A 14,930-nucleotide genomic window follows, 5' to 3' on the forward strand; every position below is an offset into this window, starting at 1 on the left:
GGCCCGGCCGGCGCTGCCCGCGATCACCGCAAGTTTGCGAGTTGCACTAGTTGGCGGGCGGAGAGGCCCGAACAGCCATGGAGGAGGAGCGGGGGTCGCCGCTGGCGGCCGAGTCGGCGCTGGAGAAGAACGTGGCCGAGCTGACCGTCATGGACGTGTACGACATCGCGTCGCTCGTGGGCCATGAGTTCGAGCGGGTCATTGACCAGCACGGCTGCGAGGCCATCGCGCGCCTCATGCCCAAGGTCGTGAGGGTCCTAGAGATCCTGGAGGTGCTGGTCAGTCGCCACCACGTCGCTCCCGAGCTGGACGAGCTGCGCCTCGAGTTGGACCGCCTGCGCCTGGAGAGGATGGACCGCATCGAGAAGGAGCGCAAGCACCAGAAGGTGGGCAGTGGGGCTCTGGGACCCAAGGACCCTTCAGCCTCCGGCAACTACAGGTGGCCGTGGATGTGTATGTGTGACAGGGACTAGAGTAAGGAAAGGCAATTTCCTCTCATTCTTAGTCTGAAAGGTCTGCCAGGAGCGTCCAGGGCTGAGGTTGTGGCAGGAAACATCCAGTCCGTCCTGGATGAGGGAGGGAGGCCCCTGACCCTCTCTGCCCAGTCATGGGCAGTCGGCATGTACCACCAGTAGGTTAAGAGCACTTCTCTAGAGTCAGACCTGAGTTCCAGTGCCACCTTCACCTGCTTAATAGCTCTGTGACCTTGGGTAAGTTGCTGAACCTCTCTGTGCTTTGTTGCCTCATCTGTCAAATAATAATCAAAATAGAATCCACCATTCTTATTAAATGTGATGATGTAGATAAAGTACTTGGATATTATTCTCTTCCACAAATTAATAAGTCCCTTGCCCTTCAGTGTGACCCTAGAAGACCTTACACCAGTCACACCAGTCCCCTTTTTTATTCTACCTCAAGTTCCCCCAAAGCAGAGATGTGTGACCTCTTAACCACTAAGCCCTCAGCCTCTGGGCTTATATTTGCAACTTTCTTCCCAACGTTCCCTTAGTTTATTAACCTGTATTCCGAAGTGCTCTCCCTGCCTTGATTTTATCTTGAATCCTTACAGAACTCTATGAGGTAGGACTTCATTTTACAGATGAGGAAACAGAGGGTCAGAGTGCAGGAGGGATTTGTCCCGTTAGCCATGAGAGAGTCCCAGGCCTAGAGGAGGTAATCCCAGTGTCTCTTCCCCACTCTGCTGGAATTGGGGGAAGGGGATGCTCCAAGGTCTAGCCTCTGCCCTGGGAGCCAGAGCCTTTTTAAATCGGGGCCTCCTCACTGTCCAGACAAGGTGCCTGAGGAAAAGGAAGTGGGAGACATGTGGTTTCCTGCCCTAACCTCAGGCCTGGAGCGCCTGGCAGACCCTTCAGACCGAGAATGGGAGGAAACCGCCTTTCCCTGGGGGATCAGGATCTGGGTGCCAAGCAGGCTCTGGCTTGCTGAGTGGCCTCAGGAAGTTCAGTTGGCCTCTCTGAACCTCTCTGGCAGGCCATCATCTCATCTATGCTGTGATGAATCTGTGTGTTTTCAAGGAAAATGGCCACAGCTGGGTATGCTGCCTAGACCTGAGGGCAGGTCCGATGGTGGGTGAAGACCACTTGCTCCAGGACTCACATGGGGATCCTATACCCTGGGGCCAGGAAGAAATTGGAGCTCCTAAGAGTTGGGAGACCAAGGTCACACTGGGAACTTGGACATGCCCAAGTCCTATAATTAATTTCAAGATTCCTAGGAGCAGGGACTTTGGAGCTAGATAGCCTGGTTTCAAATCCCAGCACTCACAGGCTATGTGATCATGGGCAAATCCCCTAACCACTTTGTGCCTCAGTTTCCTCAGCTGTGAAGTGGGGTAACCATGGCCCCCAGCCTGTAATGGGGGTTAATATGCACAGAGGGCTAGGGCTGGAGCCTGCCCAGGAGGGGCTAGGCAGTGGGAGCTTCAGGTCTGAACCCTCGCCTAGGTGCCCACAGGATGATATCGGGGACCCCCGACCCTAGACACCTCTGCTCCTGCCCCGGCACCTCCTCCCTGCCAGGGCCTGGGAGGGAAGGGACTGGCAATCTCCCAGGAAGCTGGCTTTATTTTCAGGGCCTGCAGGGCTCAGCCCAGGTCCCACAGAAGTCCTGGGGCGCCTCCGCCCCCACCCCAGCTCTTTGGTTCTGCCCCTGCTGGCCTGGGAGGCAGGCACCCGGAGGTCACCAGGCCACCTGCACTTGTTGCTTCTGGAATGCGGTCAGCGCCCCAGCTCTGGACGTCCAGGGCCCAGGCTTGTTTGTAAACAGGGAGTCACAGCTGCCCGCCTGCCCAGCCCAGGCCTCTGCACTTGCTATTCTTAGAGGAGGGAGAGACTCCTCTGATGTTTCTTCTGCAGCTTTGATGATTCTTCAAGGTGCTGTTTCCACAAGAATCTTGTTAGTGAGCGTTGGTATGTCCTGTCCTCCCCCCTCCTCCTTTCCTTCCCTCCCCCGACCAGCCAGCCAGTCTGACTGCAGGGAAGCCTGCGCCCCTCCACCCACAGACACCTGGGCTCACTCAGTCAGCCCAGGCCACAGACCTGTTCTGTTCTCTCCTTACTCAGTCTGCAACACTGTTGATGGGCCACGGCGTGCAGGGTGCTCTCCTCAGTGATGCAGAGCAGAGAAAAACTGGGTCTCACGTCAGGCAGCAGGAGGGTGATGGGGATGACAGAAGACAGGGGAAACAGGCTGTCTTTAGAAAACAGTGGCTGTGTGGATGCAAAGGCACAGACATGAGCAATGCCTGCCCGCATTCAACACAGGTGTTTCTTGAGCACCTACTATGAGCCAGGCACTATTCTGGGCACTGGGGAGGCTGCAGTGACCATGACAGATGAAGGTTTAGTCTGGTGGCCCTGGCCTTTTAGCTCATAGAAATAGAATGTGGCAGCCAGGCAGGAGGGTGCACACCTGTGATCCCAGCAACTTGGGAAGCTGAGGCAGGAAGATTGCAAGTTGGAGGCCAGCCTTAGTAACTCAGTGAGGCCCTAAGCAACTCAGTGAGACCCTGTCTCAAAATAAAAATCAAAAGAACTGTGGAGGGGGGAGGCTCCGGCTTTAGCTCAGTGGCCGAGCACTTGCCTACCACGTGTGAGGCCCTGGGTTTGATCCTTAGCATCACATAAAAATAAATAAAATAAAAATAAAGGCAGGCTGTCCATCTGTAACTACCAGAAAAAAAAAAATGGGACTGGGGACAGAGCTCCATGGTGAAGCACCCCTGGGCTCCATCCTCAGTACCCAAAAAAAAAAGAAAGACAGAATTTGGCAGACTGGGGATGTGGCTCCGTGGTAGAGCACTTGCCTGGCGTGCATGAGGCCCTGGGTTTGATTTTCAGCACCATTAAAACAAAAAAAAAAAAAAAAAGGAAAGAAAGAAGGATATAGACTGTGCCTGGCTGTGGTAGTAGAAAGAGACGAGGGGAAATTTGATGCACCTTCTAGAGCCTGGTATATCTGGAGTATTTTCATGCCGACATATATTCAGTGTGAAAGTTGTTCATGAGATACTTCTGCGATCTTTTCTTCCTGTGCATTGTTGAAATCTGATGTGTGCTTGACCCCCTCTGCGTGTTTCAGTACAGATCAGCCACATCTCGAGGCTCCACGGCCACGGAGACCTGTGGATACTCTGTGGGATGGTATAATTCTAACGTGAGAAGGTGGATTTTTTTAAATTTTATTTTTGGTACTGTGGATGGAACCCAGGGGCACTTTACTAATCAGCTCCATTTCCAGCCCTTTTTATTTTGAGTCACAGTTTTACTAAGTTACCCTAGCTGGTCCCAAACCTGTGATCCTCCTGCCTTGGCCTCCTGAGTAGATGGGGTTATAGGAGAGTGGCACATGGCTAAGAAGTACATTTTTTTTTAATATATTTTTTTTTAGTTGTCAATGGACCTTTACTTATTTATTTTTATATTGTTCGGTGCTGAGATTCAAACCCAGCGCCTCACACATGCTAGGCAAGTGTTCTACCACTGAGCTATAACCCCAGCCCAGGAAGTAAATTAAAAAATAATAATAATCAGGTTGTGATTAAGTGACACAAAGAAAATAAAACAATGAGATGTGAAAGGGACTGGCTGGTGGAGGTATACCAGCTGGGGAGACAGGAAGTCTTCTCCAAGGAGGTGCCCTCTGAACTGAGATCCAAGTGCAATGTAGGAGCCAGCCACAGAGAGCTCTGGGGGAAGCTTCCAGGTTGAAGACATAGCAAGTGCCAAGGTCCTGAGGTAGGAGTGCATGTGGCTCTGTAAGGAGCACAAATAAGACCAGTGTGGAGGAACAGAGGGAGTGGAAAACGGGAATGGGAGAGGAGGTAGGGAGGTGCTGGCCCTTGTAGGCTGGAGAAGGGGTTTCAGGATGGTTGGGGCTGAGAGAAGTCCAAGAACTTCATGAGTCAGCAGTAACTCCCTGCAGCAGCCTTTTCCGCTGTGTGAGGCAGGATTAAATTCCCCCTGGTCCGCCCAGAGGCAAGAACCTGCTCTCTACACTGACCTCAGCTCACTGGGAGAAGGGAGCAGAAGAAGAGAAAGTTGACATCTGTCTTCATCTCCGGTGGGCAGGAGGAGGGTCTCAAAATAAAAGAGGCTGCGGATGTGGCTCAGTGGTAAAGCACCTCGGGTTCAATCCCTGGTACCACAAAATAAAAATAAACACCACAGCTAACCCCTCCCCCAAAAAACCAGCCTAAATTTATTATGCGCTGCTGGACTGAGCCATCTTATGAACACACGTGGATACAATGTGATACAGTGTTGTGGATCCCCTTGATACTGTCCATGTGGATAGTTCTGGATACAGTTCTGCAGTGGGGAAGTCAGGATTGGGCCTCACTGGGTTGAGATCCAGGAGTCCGGGCCCAGGGCGCGGCTCAGGGGTAGAGCACAAGGTTAGCCCATGCCAGGCCTGGGTTTGATCCCCGGCACCACATGCACAAAAAAAATGATGATGATGATAAAGTAAAACCAAGGCATAAGAAGGCTGCCTTCCTCCGGGAGGCTCTAGAGGCCAATTCTCTCCTTTACCATGTCCAGTCTCAGGACCCTGGCTGCACGCACCCCATCTTCACAGCCAGCATGGCAGCATCTTCTGATCTAACTTAGATCTCTGTTTCGAGGCTTTGTGGCCTCTAACTCTGACCCCAGCTCCCCTTCCTCCCTCTTGTGAGGACCCTGTGATTTCACAGGCCCACTCTGATCACGCAGGACCATCCCCCCAATCCCAAGACCCTTAACTTTGCCTGGCACAGTGGTGCCCACCTGTAATCCCAGTGGCTCAGGAGGCTGAGGCAGGAGGATCGCAAGTTCAAAGCCAGCCTCAGCAACTTAGTGAGGCCCTAAGCAACCTAGTGAGACCCTGTCTCTAAATAAATATAAAAAGGGCTGGGGATGTGGCTCAGTGGTGAAGTGTAGTTATCCCCTCTTGTCTCCCCAGTGCCAAGGCTTTCCGAGGGAGGAGATGGGACTGGGGAGCGCGTCTGGGCCTTGCATGGCTTGTGGCCGATGGCAGGGGGAGCAGAGTCAGCAGGACCTGCTGGGGCAAGGCACTGTTTCCAGCCTCTGCAGGGAGTGACCACTTAATCCTCACAAGAACCTGTCTCCTGGGCACCCAAGCGTTAGATTGCCCACGACCAGCTAGTGAGTAGCAGAAACAGGACTCAAACTTGAGCGACAGACCCCAGGATCTGAGCCCCTAACCTCACTTGCATCTGACAGCTGCAAGGGTGCTTTGTGACTAGTTTATGCTTTTACCAAACTCCTCTTTTTTGAAGCTTTATTGAGTGTGATTCACATACAACTCACCTATTGAAAGTGCACCGCTCAGAGGTCGCCAGTGTATTCAGAGCTGTGCACGTCGTTACAGTCAATTTTGGAACATTTTCATCACCGCAAAAAGAAAACACACACCCATGACAGTCACTCCTCGTCCTGCATCCCCAGAGCTGTGGCGCTAGAAGCCACCAATGTGCCTTCTGACTTTGGGGATCTACTTATTCTGGACATTTCATAGAAATAAGACCATGAAAGCCTATTGTGGTGGCCCACACCTGTAATCCCAGCACCTTGGGAGGCTGAGGCAGGAGGATTGCAAGTTTGAGGCCAGCCTCAGCAACTTGGCGAAACCCTGTCTCAAAAAGCAAAAGGAGCTGGGGATGTGACTCATGATATAGTGCCCCTGGGTTCAGTCCCCAGTATCAAAAGAACAGAAAGGACATGAGCTCGTGTAGCACCAGCCTGTTTGTGTCCATGCAGTATTTCACGTTTGAATACACCCCATTTTTTTTTCAACCTGCTCATCAGTTGATGGACAGAGGTTGTTTCTACCTCAGGCTGCCACACACGTCCACACCCACGTGTGTTGGTGTGGACGTGTGTCTTCGTGGCTCCTGGGGCGGCTGGGGCCCCTCTATGTTGGCCGCGCCGGGAGCAGCCAAGCCACTCAACCAACTGAGTGCTTGCTATTCCTGTCCCATCAGCCACGCGTCTGAGCTCCCATTTCACATCCTTGTTACCATTTGCGATTATCTGTGGTTTTGATTACAGTCATCCACAAAGTACTCTTTTTGTTGTTATTTGAGGTTCTGGGGATTGAACTCGGTCACTTTACTGTTGAGCCACATCCCCAGCCCTTTTATATTTTTTTATGTGTGTGTGTCTACTTTTTTAATGAATTTTTTTAATGGTAGATGGACACAATACCTTTATTTTATTTATTTATTTTTATGGGATACTTAGAATCAAACCCAGCCCCTCATGCTTGCTAGGCAAGCTCTCTACCACTGAGCCACACCCCAGCCCCCATAGTTTAAGACAGTTACACAGAATATTCTCTGATTCGTGGAGCCCGATGAATGCCTGCTAAGTTGCAGAGGCTGGCCTCTAACTGTGATCCTCTTGCCTCAGCCTCCTGAGTAGCTGGGATACAGGCACATGCAGTTGTGCCCAGCCACAGAATCCTTTTAATGGACTGATCTTGTTTCTCCTCACATCTGCCTGTATGTTTTGGTTCCCAAATGAGAGAATTGGTGCCTCTGAGTGGCTTATTGAGTTGCTCCAGAGGCCTGAAGAGAAACTCTGGGCCAGTGGCCCTGGCAGCCTGGGCCTTCCCAGGGTCTTCCCCGCCCCCAGAGGTGGTTGGGACCTGTGGCCCCGGGTGATCACTGAAGAGCAGTTCCAGCTGGGCCCAGGGGCCAGGTGCCTGTGGGGTGGCTGTGGCCTTTCCCATCCTTCTGCCCAAGGCCTGGGTCTCATGGGGATTGGGATGGCCCAGAGTCCCAGCCACCTGAGATTCTCCCTGTGGGCAGTGGGGGTAAGGCCACTGCCCTGGGCATGCTGTGACCGCACCGCCGTCCCTGCCCTGGCAGGAGTTGGAGCTGGTGGAGGACGTGTGGCGGGGGGAGGCGCAGGACCTGCTGTCCCAGATCGCCCAGCTGCAGGAGGAGAACAAGCAGCTCATGACCAACCTCTCCCACAAGGACGTCAGCTTCTCCGAGGAGGAGTTCCAGAAGCATGAAGGTAAGAGGGCCGCCCGGGCGAGGGGGACTGTCCTGTGGCGCTGCTGCCCGCGTCCTGGTGCCACATTGACTCTCACCCCTGCTCTGCGAGAAGCTGGGGAGCCCGGGTTGGCAGATGGTGACACAGGTTTGCTTAGCAGGCTGCCCCCGGTTCCCTCCCTGCCCTGGGACACCTTAGACAGGACAGAGACCCTGCCCTCCTGAAGGAGGAGATGGTTGATGAGCACGTGGACCGACAGTGGCTTGATTCCAGAGGCCAGCAGCACCATAGAGGAGCTGACCAGGGTGCACGGTAGTGACCTGAGGCTTCTTTAGAGACGGAGGCTGTCACAGTTGAGCCTAGTGAGGTGACAGTGTGAGCCCTGCAAGTACCTCGCAAGAAGCAAGTAGCACAGAGGCCCCGGGGCAAGAGTGAGAGACCCGGGAGGCTGGGGTGGGGTACAAGAAGACCCAGGCCAGGATGGCTGAAGATGAGATCAGGGCCAGCAGGGGTCAGATCACACGGCCCCTTAGACAAAGCTGTGGTCTCTGGAAAGAGATTTGAGGCTCTTATAGGGGGCAACTAGGGACAGCAGCCCAGGCCTGACTGGCACTGGGTCCACTCCACTGTCACATCCTATGAACAGCTACCCAGAACCTTCACGCCAGCCCTCTGCTGCTGTTGGGATACAAGGACGGACAATGGGTCTGAGCTGGGCCTCCTAAGCCCCCTCTGTCCTGTACTGGCCAACAGCTCTTCCCCTGCAAATCAGAGCTACCTCTGACTTCCACCTTGAGGGATCTCAGAATCATCTCTTTAGCCTGAGAAAACCCCTGGGGTCAGCCGGGCACAGGTCTGTAATCCCAGCTGTTTGGGAGGCTGAGACAGAAGGATCAAAATTTCAAGGCCAGCTTCAGCAACTTAGTGGGATCCTAAGCAACTAGTAAGACCCTGTCTCAAAATAAAAGATAAAAGGAGCTGGGGATACAGCTCAGTGGTGAATGCCCCTGGGTTCGATCCCCAGTACCAAAAATGTGTGGTGGCTCAGTGGTGGAGTGCATGCCTGGCGTGGGTGAGGTCCTAGGTTTCGTCCCCAGTGACACACACACAAAGACATGGATTTTATTAGTTACAGAGATTGAGTAAAATGCTGGGAAATGACACTCCAAGGGAAAGCCGTGGAGCGGTATGAATGTAAGAAAAATTTATTTGGGAGCTGGGGTTGTGGCTCAGTGATAGAGTGCTTGCCTTGCACAGGTGAGGCACTGGGTTCCATCCTCAGCACCACATAAAAATAAATCAATAAAATAAAGGTATTTGTCCATCTACAATTAAAAAAAGAAAAGAAAATGTATTTTAAGGCAAAAACACTATTAAAGGGTTACTTCAATGATGATAAAAAATTCAGTGTTCTAGGACGATCTGGTGATTTCCAAGTTTGTATGCACTTAATAATTCATCCTAAAAGCATATTTTTAGCCAGGTATGGTGGCTGTGCCTGTAATCCCAGCTTCTTAGGAGGCTGAAACAGCAGGATCACAAGTTCAGAGCCAGCCTTAGCAATTTAAAGAGACCCTAAGCAACCTATTGAGACCCTGTCTCAAAATAAAAAATAAGGGTTGGGACTGGGGCTCAGCAGTAGCACGCTTGCCTGGCACATGGGAGGCACTGGGTTCGATTCTCAGCACCACATATAAACAAATAAAATAAAGGTCTATCAACAAGATATATATATAAATACAAGCAGTCAAATTAATATATATTTTTTAAAGAAATAAAAATAAAAAAGGATTGGGGATGTGGCTCAGTAGTTAAGCAATCCTGGGTTCAATTCCCAGAAACAAAAAATATATATGCACATACCTACATACATATCCATATTTTAAAAGTGGACAGAAGTATGTCCAACGCAGGCCGATTCAGTTCTCAGATCCGCAGGCAGGTGCCTCAGCAGGGGATGCTTGGCCATGCGGGAACTATGTTGTACTTATCCAAGGGACCTGATGCAATATTCTTGCCTATGACATTTCTGAGGGCACACAGATGCCTCTGCCGATGACCTGGGAACTGTCCTGCCTGCCCCCCTGAAGCTGCAGAGGCTCAAGGGCCTGGGCCAGGGGCCTGAAAGCATAGTTCTGAGCTGCCCCTCAGCTGAGTTCCATCTGCTGCAGCATGGGGAGCTTCGCTCTGTCCCCACAGCCTCCTGTCCCTGTGGCCTCCTGTTCCCTGCTGGGCTTGTCAGGAAGCAGCTGACATGTGCAATCTGAGGTGCTCCTACGTGGCTCCTGCCAGGCTGCAGCCATGAGTAGAGAGGCCGTAGAGAGTTCGTGGAGAGGCCGAGAGGCTGTGCAGGTGTCGGGCAGGTGGTCTCCCTCCTCCTGCTGAAGTCCCTCAGAGAAGGAGCGGGGAGACCATCGGGCTGCACCTTGTGCCAGCTGTGACTCTGGGCAGAGGCTTGGGCACGCTGATGATTTAGGGGTGCAGCTGTTTGAATCCTGGGGAGGTGGGGGGTTCTCAGGGGAGCCTTCCAGGCAGCCAGCATGGCTTTCTCAGCTCCTAGCATGGGGCGCCCCATTTCTCGGAGCTACCTGGGGGGTCTCCTCTCTCCCACTTTCTGGAAGCATCCAGATGATAGAACACTTCCTTCCTGTGATCTCAGCTTCTCAAGAGGCTGAGGCAGGAGGATTGCAAGTTCAGGACCAGCCTGGGTAACTTAGTGAGACCCTGTCTCAAAACAGGCTGGGGATGTAGCTCAGTGGTGGAACACCTGGGGTTCAGTTTCCACTGTAAAAAAAAACAAGAAAGTTATTTCTTAGCCGGGCACAGTGGTGCAGACCTGTAGTCCCAGCTTCTCAGGAGGCTGAGGCAGGAGGAGGATCACCAACTCAAAGCCAGCCTCAGCAATTTAGCGAGGCCCTAAGCAACTCAGTGACACCCTGTCTCTAAATAAAATACAAGAAAGGGCTGGGGATGTGGCTCAGTGGTTAAGCACCCCTGGGTTCCATCCCCAGTACCAAAAAAGAAAAAAAGAAAGCACTTCTTTGCCTGTTTTTGGAATCCATCTTGTCATTTAGAAAGCAGGGAGTAGAAATGACTCGTCAGCACCCAGGGAGTGAATTACAGATCTCCAAGCCATTGGACCCGGGAGACAAGTGTGAAGAGACACTCTCTGGTCTGCAGAAAGTCCTTGGGCTGTGCAGGAACAGCTTAGGCGTCGGGAGTGGAGGAAAACTACCAGCGCAGGCGTCTCTGCCAAGCAGCAGGATTAGTTCTTGGGATTTTTCTCATCGGCACATGGGAGAAAAGTGAAAGGGAACAGGAGAAGGGAATTTCAATATCATATTCCGTTAAACCCCGCAGATCCCAAACACTGCCCTGCAACGCGAATCAACGTGAAGATGATCCGTGGGGTGTTTTGCATTTTTTTTCCTATTAAGTCTTGTGGGGGGGGGGAGCAGAGTGGTTGTGAAAATACGTGCAACATAAAGTCTACCGCCTTGGCCACTGCCAAGTGCATGGTAATGAGCACACTCTGAGCACTTGCTGCCATTGCCACCGTCAGTCACCCCCTGAGTCTTCATCTCCCAACACTGAGACTCCGCACCACGCAGGTGTGGAGGCTTCTGACCCGACTCCAGTCCCAGTCCCGCCTCTACCGCCTGGGTCATTTGGGGAAAGTCACTTACTAGTCCAACCTTCAAGTTATTTCCAGGTTCAGGGCTCAGTAAAAGATGTCCCCAAGGGCGTCTTTTCCTCCCCGTTGAACCAAGTCTCGTTTCAGTGAAAATCGCCCCTCTCTGGGCCTTTCTGTGACGTCTGCTGTCTCCGGGGGCTGCTGTGACCCATTGCTGCAGGAAACTGGGTGCTTATGACAGCAACACGTGTCCCCTCACAGCTCTGCAGGCAGGGGTCCAAAATCTGTGTGCCAGCAGGGCCAAGGGCTCTGAGGGGAGATGGCTCTGTTTCAGTCAGCTTTTCCTTGCTGGACCTGGGAAGGACAAGGCCAAGGAGGAGAAGTTTACTTTGGCCCATGGTTTCAGTCTGTGATCTGCGAACGCCACAGCTAGGGCCGAGGTCAGGCAGAGCACCTCGGTGCAAGGACGTTGTAGTGGAAAGCTGCTCAGGGCTTGGCAACCAGGACGCAGAGAGAGCTCGGCTCACTGGTGACAAAACATAGACCCCCAAGGCACACCCCAGTGACCTGCTCCTCCAGCCACACCCTGCTGCCTACGGTTAGCACCCACTTCATCCCTATCAGTGGATGGGAGGCTCCTGGGGTTGAACCCAGGGTGCTCAACCACGAGCCCCATCCCCAGCTCTTTTCATCTTGTTATTTTGAGACGGCGCCTCACAGACTTGCTTAGGGTCTCACTATATTGCTGAGTCTGGCTTTGAACTTGGGATCTTCCTGCCTTAGCCTTAAGTTGCTGGGATTATAGGTGTGCGCCATCATGCCCAATAGGTGAAGCTCTCTTAACCCAATGATGTCACCTCTGACACACAGGAGTGTTTTGGGGACACCCCAAATCCAAGCCATAGCACCTTTTGGCCCCTTTCAGCTCACCTCAGGCCTCTTGCCCTGTAGCATTGTCACTGGAATCTCTGCCTCCTGCTCCTGTGGCCGCCTCCTCTGGGTCTGTCTGATGTCCACCCCTTTCTCTTTTAAGGACATCAGTCACTGGGTTTAGGGTCCACCTCCCCTCATCTACCATGAGTTCCTCTTAGCTAACTGCATCTCCAGAGATTCTATTTCTTTTTTTTTCTTTCTTTTCTTTTTGGGGTGCTGGGGATGAACCCAGCATGCATGCTAGGTAGGCGCTCTACCACTGAGCCACATTGCCAGCCCCCTATTTCCAAGTAAGGCCACATGCTGAGGTTCCAGGTGGCATGACTCGGGGACCCTGTTCTACCCAGGATATTTACAGAGGAGCTCGGGCCCTAAGACCTTGAGAGTGGGAAGGCAGTGTGGTTGCAGTAGTGTCAACGCAGGCAGAGACCCTGGAGGGTGGCCTGGTCCCTGGGGACCCTGGAACATGTGTCACACCTCACAGCTGTCCTGCTGTCCCTGGGAGATCCAAGCACCAGTACCATCCCCACAAGCTCATAGATCAGGAACAGGCAAAGGCCATCCTCCTCGTCCCCACATCAAAGGTGGCTTCTGGCGTGGTGCTGGGGGCCTGGCTGCAGCCTTCCCATGGCTGGGAAGTGAGGGCCTCCTGCCTCAGCCTCCAGAGTTGCTGGGATTGCAGGCTGCCGTGCCTGAGGCCACAGCTAACCCACGCACCCCACCATCGCTGGGGTTTCAGTTACATCTAGATTTGGGCTACTGTGAACAAAGCTGCCGAGACATCTTCTGAGCAGGTCTTATTCTGCGCGGTCAGGTCGTCACTTGCCATCTTCACTCACAAGTCTGCCTGTCTGTCTGCAGCCTACTGCGCTCAGGTACACTGTCCGTCAGCCGAGCGCCTGCTGACCTACGCATGCTCACCTGCGGGGCGGGGTCCAGGGTGCACCTGCCTTGTGTAACCCGGGCATGTGCTGAGATGTGTGCTGGGCGCTCCCCATGACTTTCTTGTACATTGTTAGGGACGTGGCGAGTGGAGGAACCCTTAGGGAGCCTCAGAGGTGTTGAGGGCACTCTCAAGTCCGCAGCCCATGCACGGAGCAACCTCAGGGTCCAGCTGAGCTTTCTGCACCTTGGCGCCTCCCAGTCCCTGCCCTTGGGGTCTTTCCTCCCTGACTGTCCCCTCCTGGCCTCCTTGGCCCCGCCCACTGCCCTGGCCCTCTGGCCTCTGGTCTGGGCTTGTTCCGGCTCAAGCCTGCATCTCCTGGTGGCCTCTACTTTGCAGCCTGGTGCTGCCCTTGGACTCCGGGTACCACTTCCAGTCCTGGGCCTGCCCACCTGCTGGTGCCTGCCGGGGACATAGCCTCATCACCTGGCCTCTTTCTTTGCTGTCCTCTGGGCTCAGTATAAATGTGCCTGGCCCCAGAGGCGGCTTCCCACACCCACAGTCCACGCTGGGTCTCTGTGTTACTTATTCTTGTCTGCCTGATATCTGGAAGCCCGTGAGAGCAAAGCCCAGTCTCACTGTCGACCGTGGTGTCCCCTTGACTAGCTCAGTATCACGTACGCAGCAGGTGCTCAGTGAGTAGTTGAAGGATGGACATCTGGTGTGCGTGTGTGCATGTACAGAAAGCTGAGCACCACTCCCAGCAGGTGGTCTTGTCTGGGAGAGTGGACTGGCGTCTGGCCCTGGTGACACGGTCTGCTGACCTCACGGGAGCCTCTGAGTCTGGGCGAGGACAAGAAGACCAGGGTTTGAGTGCCAACTCTGCAAGTTCCTGGCTGAGCAACCCTGAACCTTGGGCCTCAGTTTTCCATACCTGCAAAATGAGGCCAGTAAGGTCCAGGTATCCTTCCCGGGCCTCTCAGGAAGAAGTTGCATTTTGGGATCCTGGAGGAGGAATCTGCCCCCATTCCCTGGCAGCCTTGAGTGCAGACCCCATGTGAAGCCTGAAATGGCAAGACGGCTCCCCTTCAGGAATGTCACTCTTTGCAATCCTGGGCTCTGTAGGGCAGAACCTGACCCACCTAGTCTGGTGACCAGGTGTCACACACTGTAATACATACACCTGGGAGGATGGTCATTGTTGTGGGTGAAACCTGCTGGGGAATATCCCTGCTGGGAGAGAGGAGGTCGGTGGGAAGACCTGGATGGGACCGAGCTACCAAGTTTGCGGATCATTTGTTACAGCAGCTGCAGGAAACTCATACAGCCCCTGTCCTTACCGTTCAGCAAACTCACCATGTAGCTTGATGGGCACCTGCTATCTGCAGGCACCGTGGAGGCCTGGGCAGTGTGACAGGGAGGGGTCAGCTGAAGCCTTGTCCTCCTGTGGCCCATGGTCTGCCTGGGACTGGGGCAGGGTGGGGGTGAATGGACCGTGAGGAAGCCAGCCCTGGGTGGCAGCCCCTGACCTCCCACTGGTGCCAGGCGGCAGATGATGCAGGTCCTTGGTGTCACTTGGTCCAGCCTCTCAGCAGCCCTGGGGGAGGTACAGCCACCTCCCCACTTTATAGATAAGGAAACTGAGGCTCAAAGAGCAGAGCCCAGAGCTACACGTCCATCAGGTAGGACGGCCAGCCCTGGAGCCAGGGCCTGGGGGGGTCTCTGCTCTGCCACCCTCCCTTCAGTGACAGAATTAGGGGAGTTGTAAAAAGTGCTGAAAGGTGAAGCGAGAGAAGGGGGGACTGCGGGGGCAGTGGTGGCTTGGCAGGGGTCAGGGAGGGAGCCTGTGTGCAGAGGTGGCTGGATGGAGGCCCACCTGGAGGCTGCAGGGGAGGTCGGGAGTTCTGGGCAGAGGGGACAGGAGGGCAAAGGCCCTGAGGCGGATGGGCTGGGAGGGGTG

General features: G+C 53.7%; 1 protein-coding gene across 4 annotated transcripts in view; it reads left to right on the top strand.

The window, feature by feature from the left end:
* The first annotated feature begins 6 nt into the window (after positions 1–6).
* The window catches only part of Rilpl1 (Rab interacting lysosomal protein like 1), a 33,456-nt gene continuing 18,532 nt past the window's right edge, over positions 7–14,930 (top strand). For all 4 annotated transcript variants that reach the window (XM_015502410.2, XM_015502411.2, XM_015502412.2 and 1 more), the window contains exons 1-2: positions 7–386; positions 7,391–7,541. In XM_015502410.2, coding sequence (XP_015357896.1) covers positions 78–386; positions 7,391–7,541 — 460 coding nt within the window. In that variant the 5' untranslated portion in view covers positions 7–77. The remainder of the gene's footprint in view (positions 387–7,390; positions 7,542–14,930) is intronic.

Source organism: Marmota marmota, unplaced genomic scaffold (genome assembly GCF_001458135.2).
Source record: "Marmota marmota marmota unplaced genomic scaffold, marMar, whole genome shotgun sequence".
Lineage (NCBI taxonomy): Eukaryota > Metazoa > Chordata > Mammalia > Rodentia > Sciuridae > Marmota > Marmota marmota.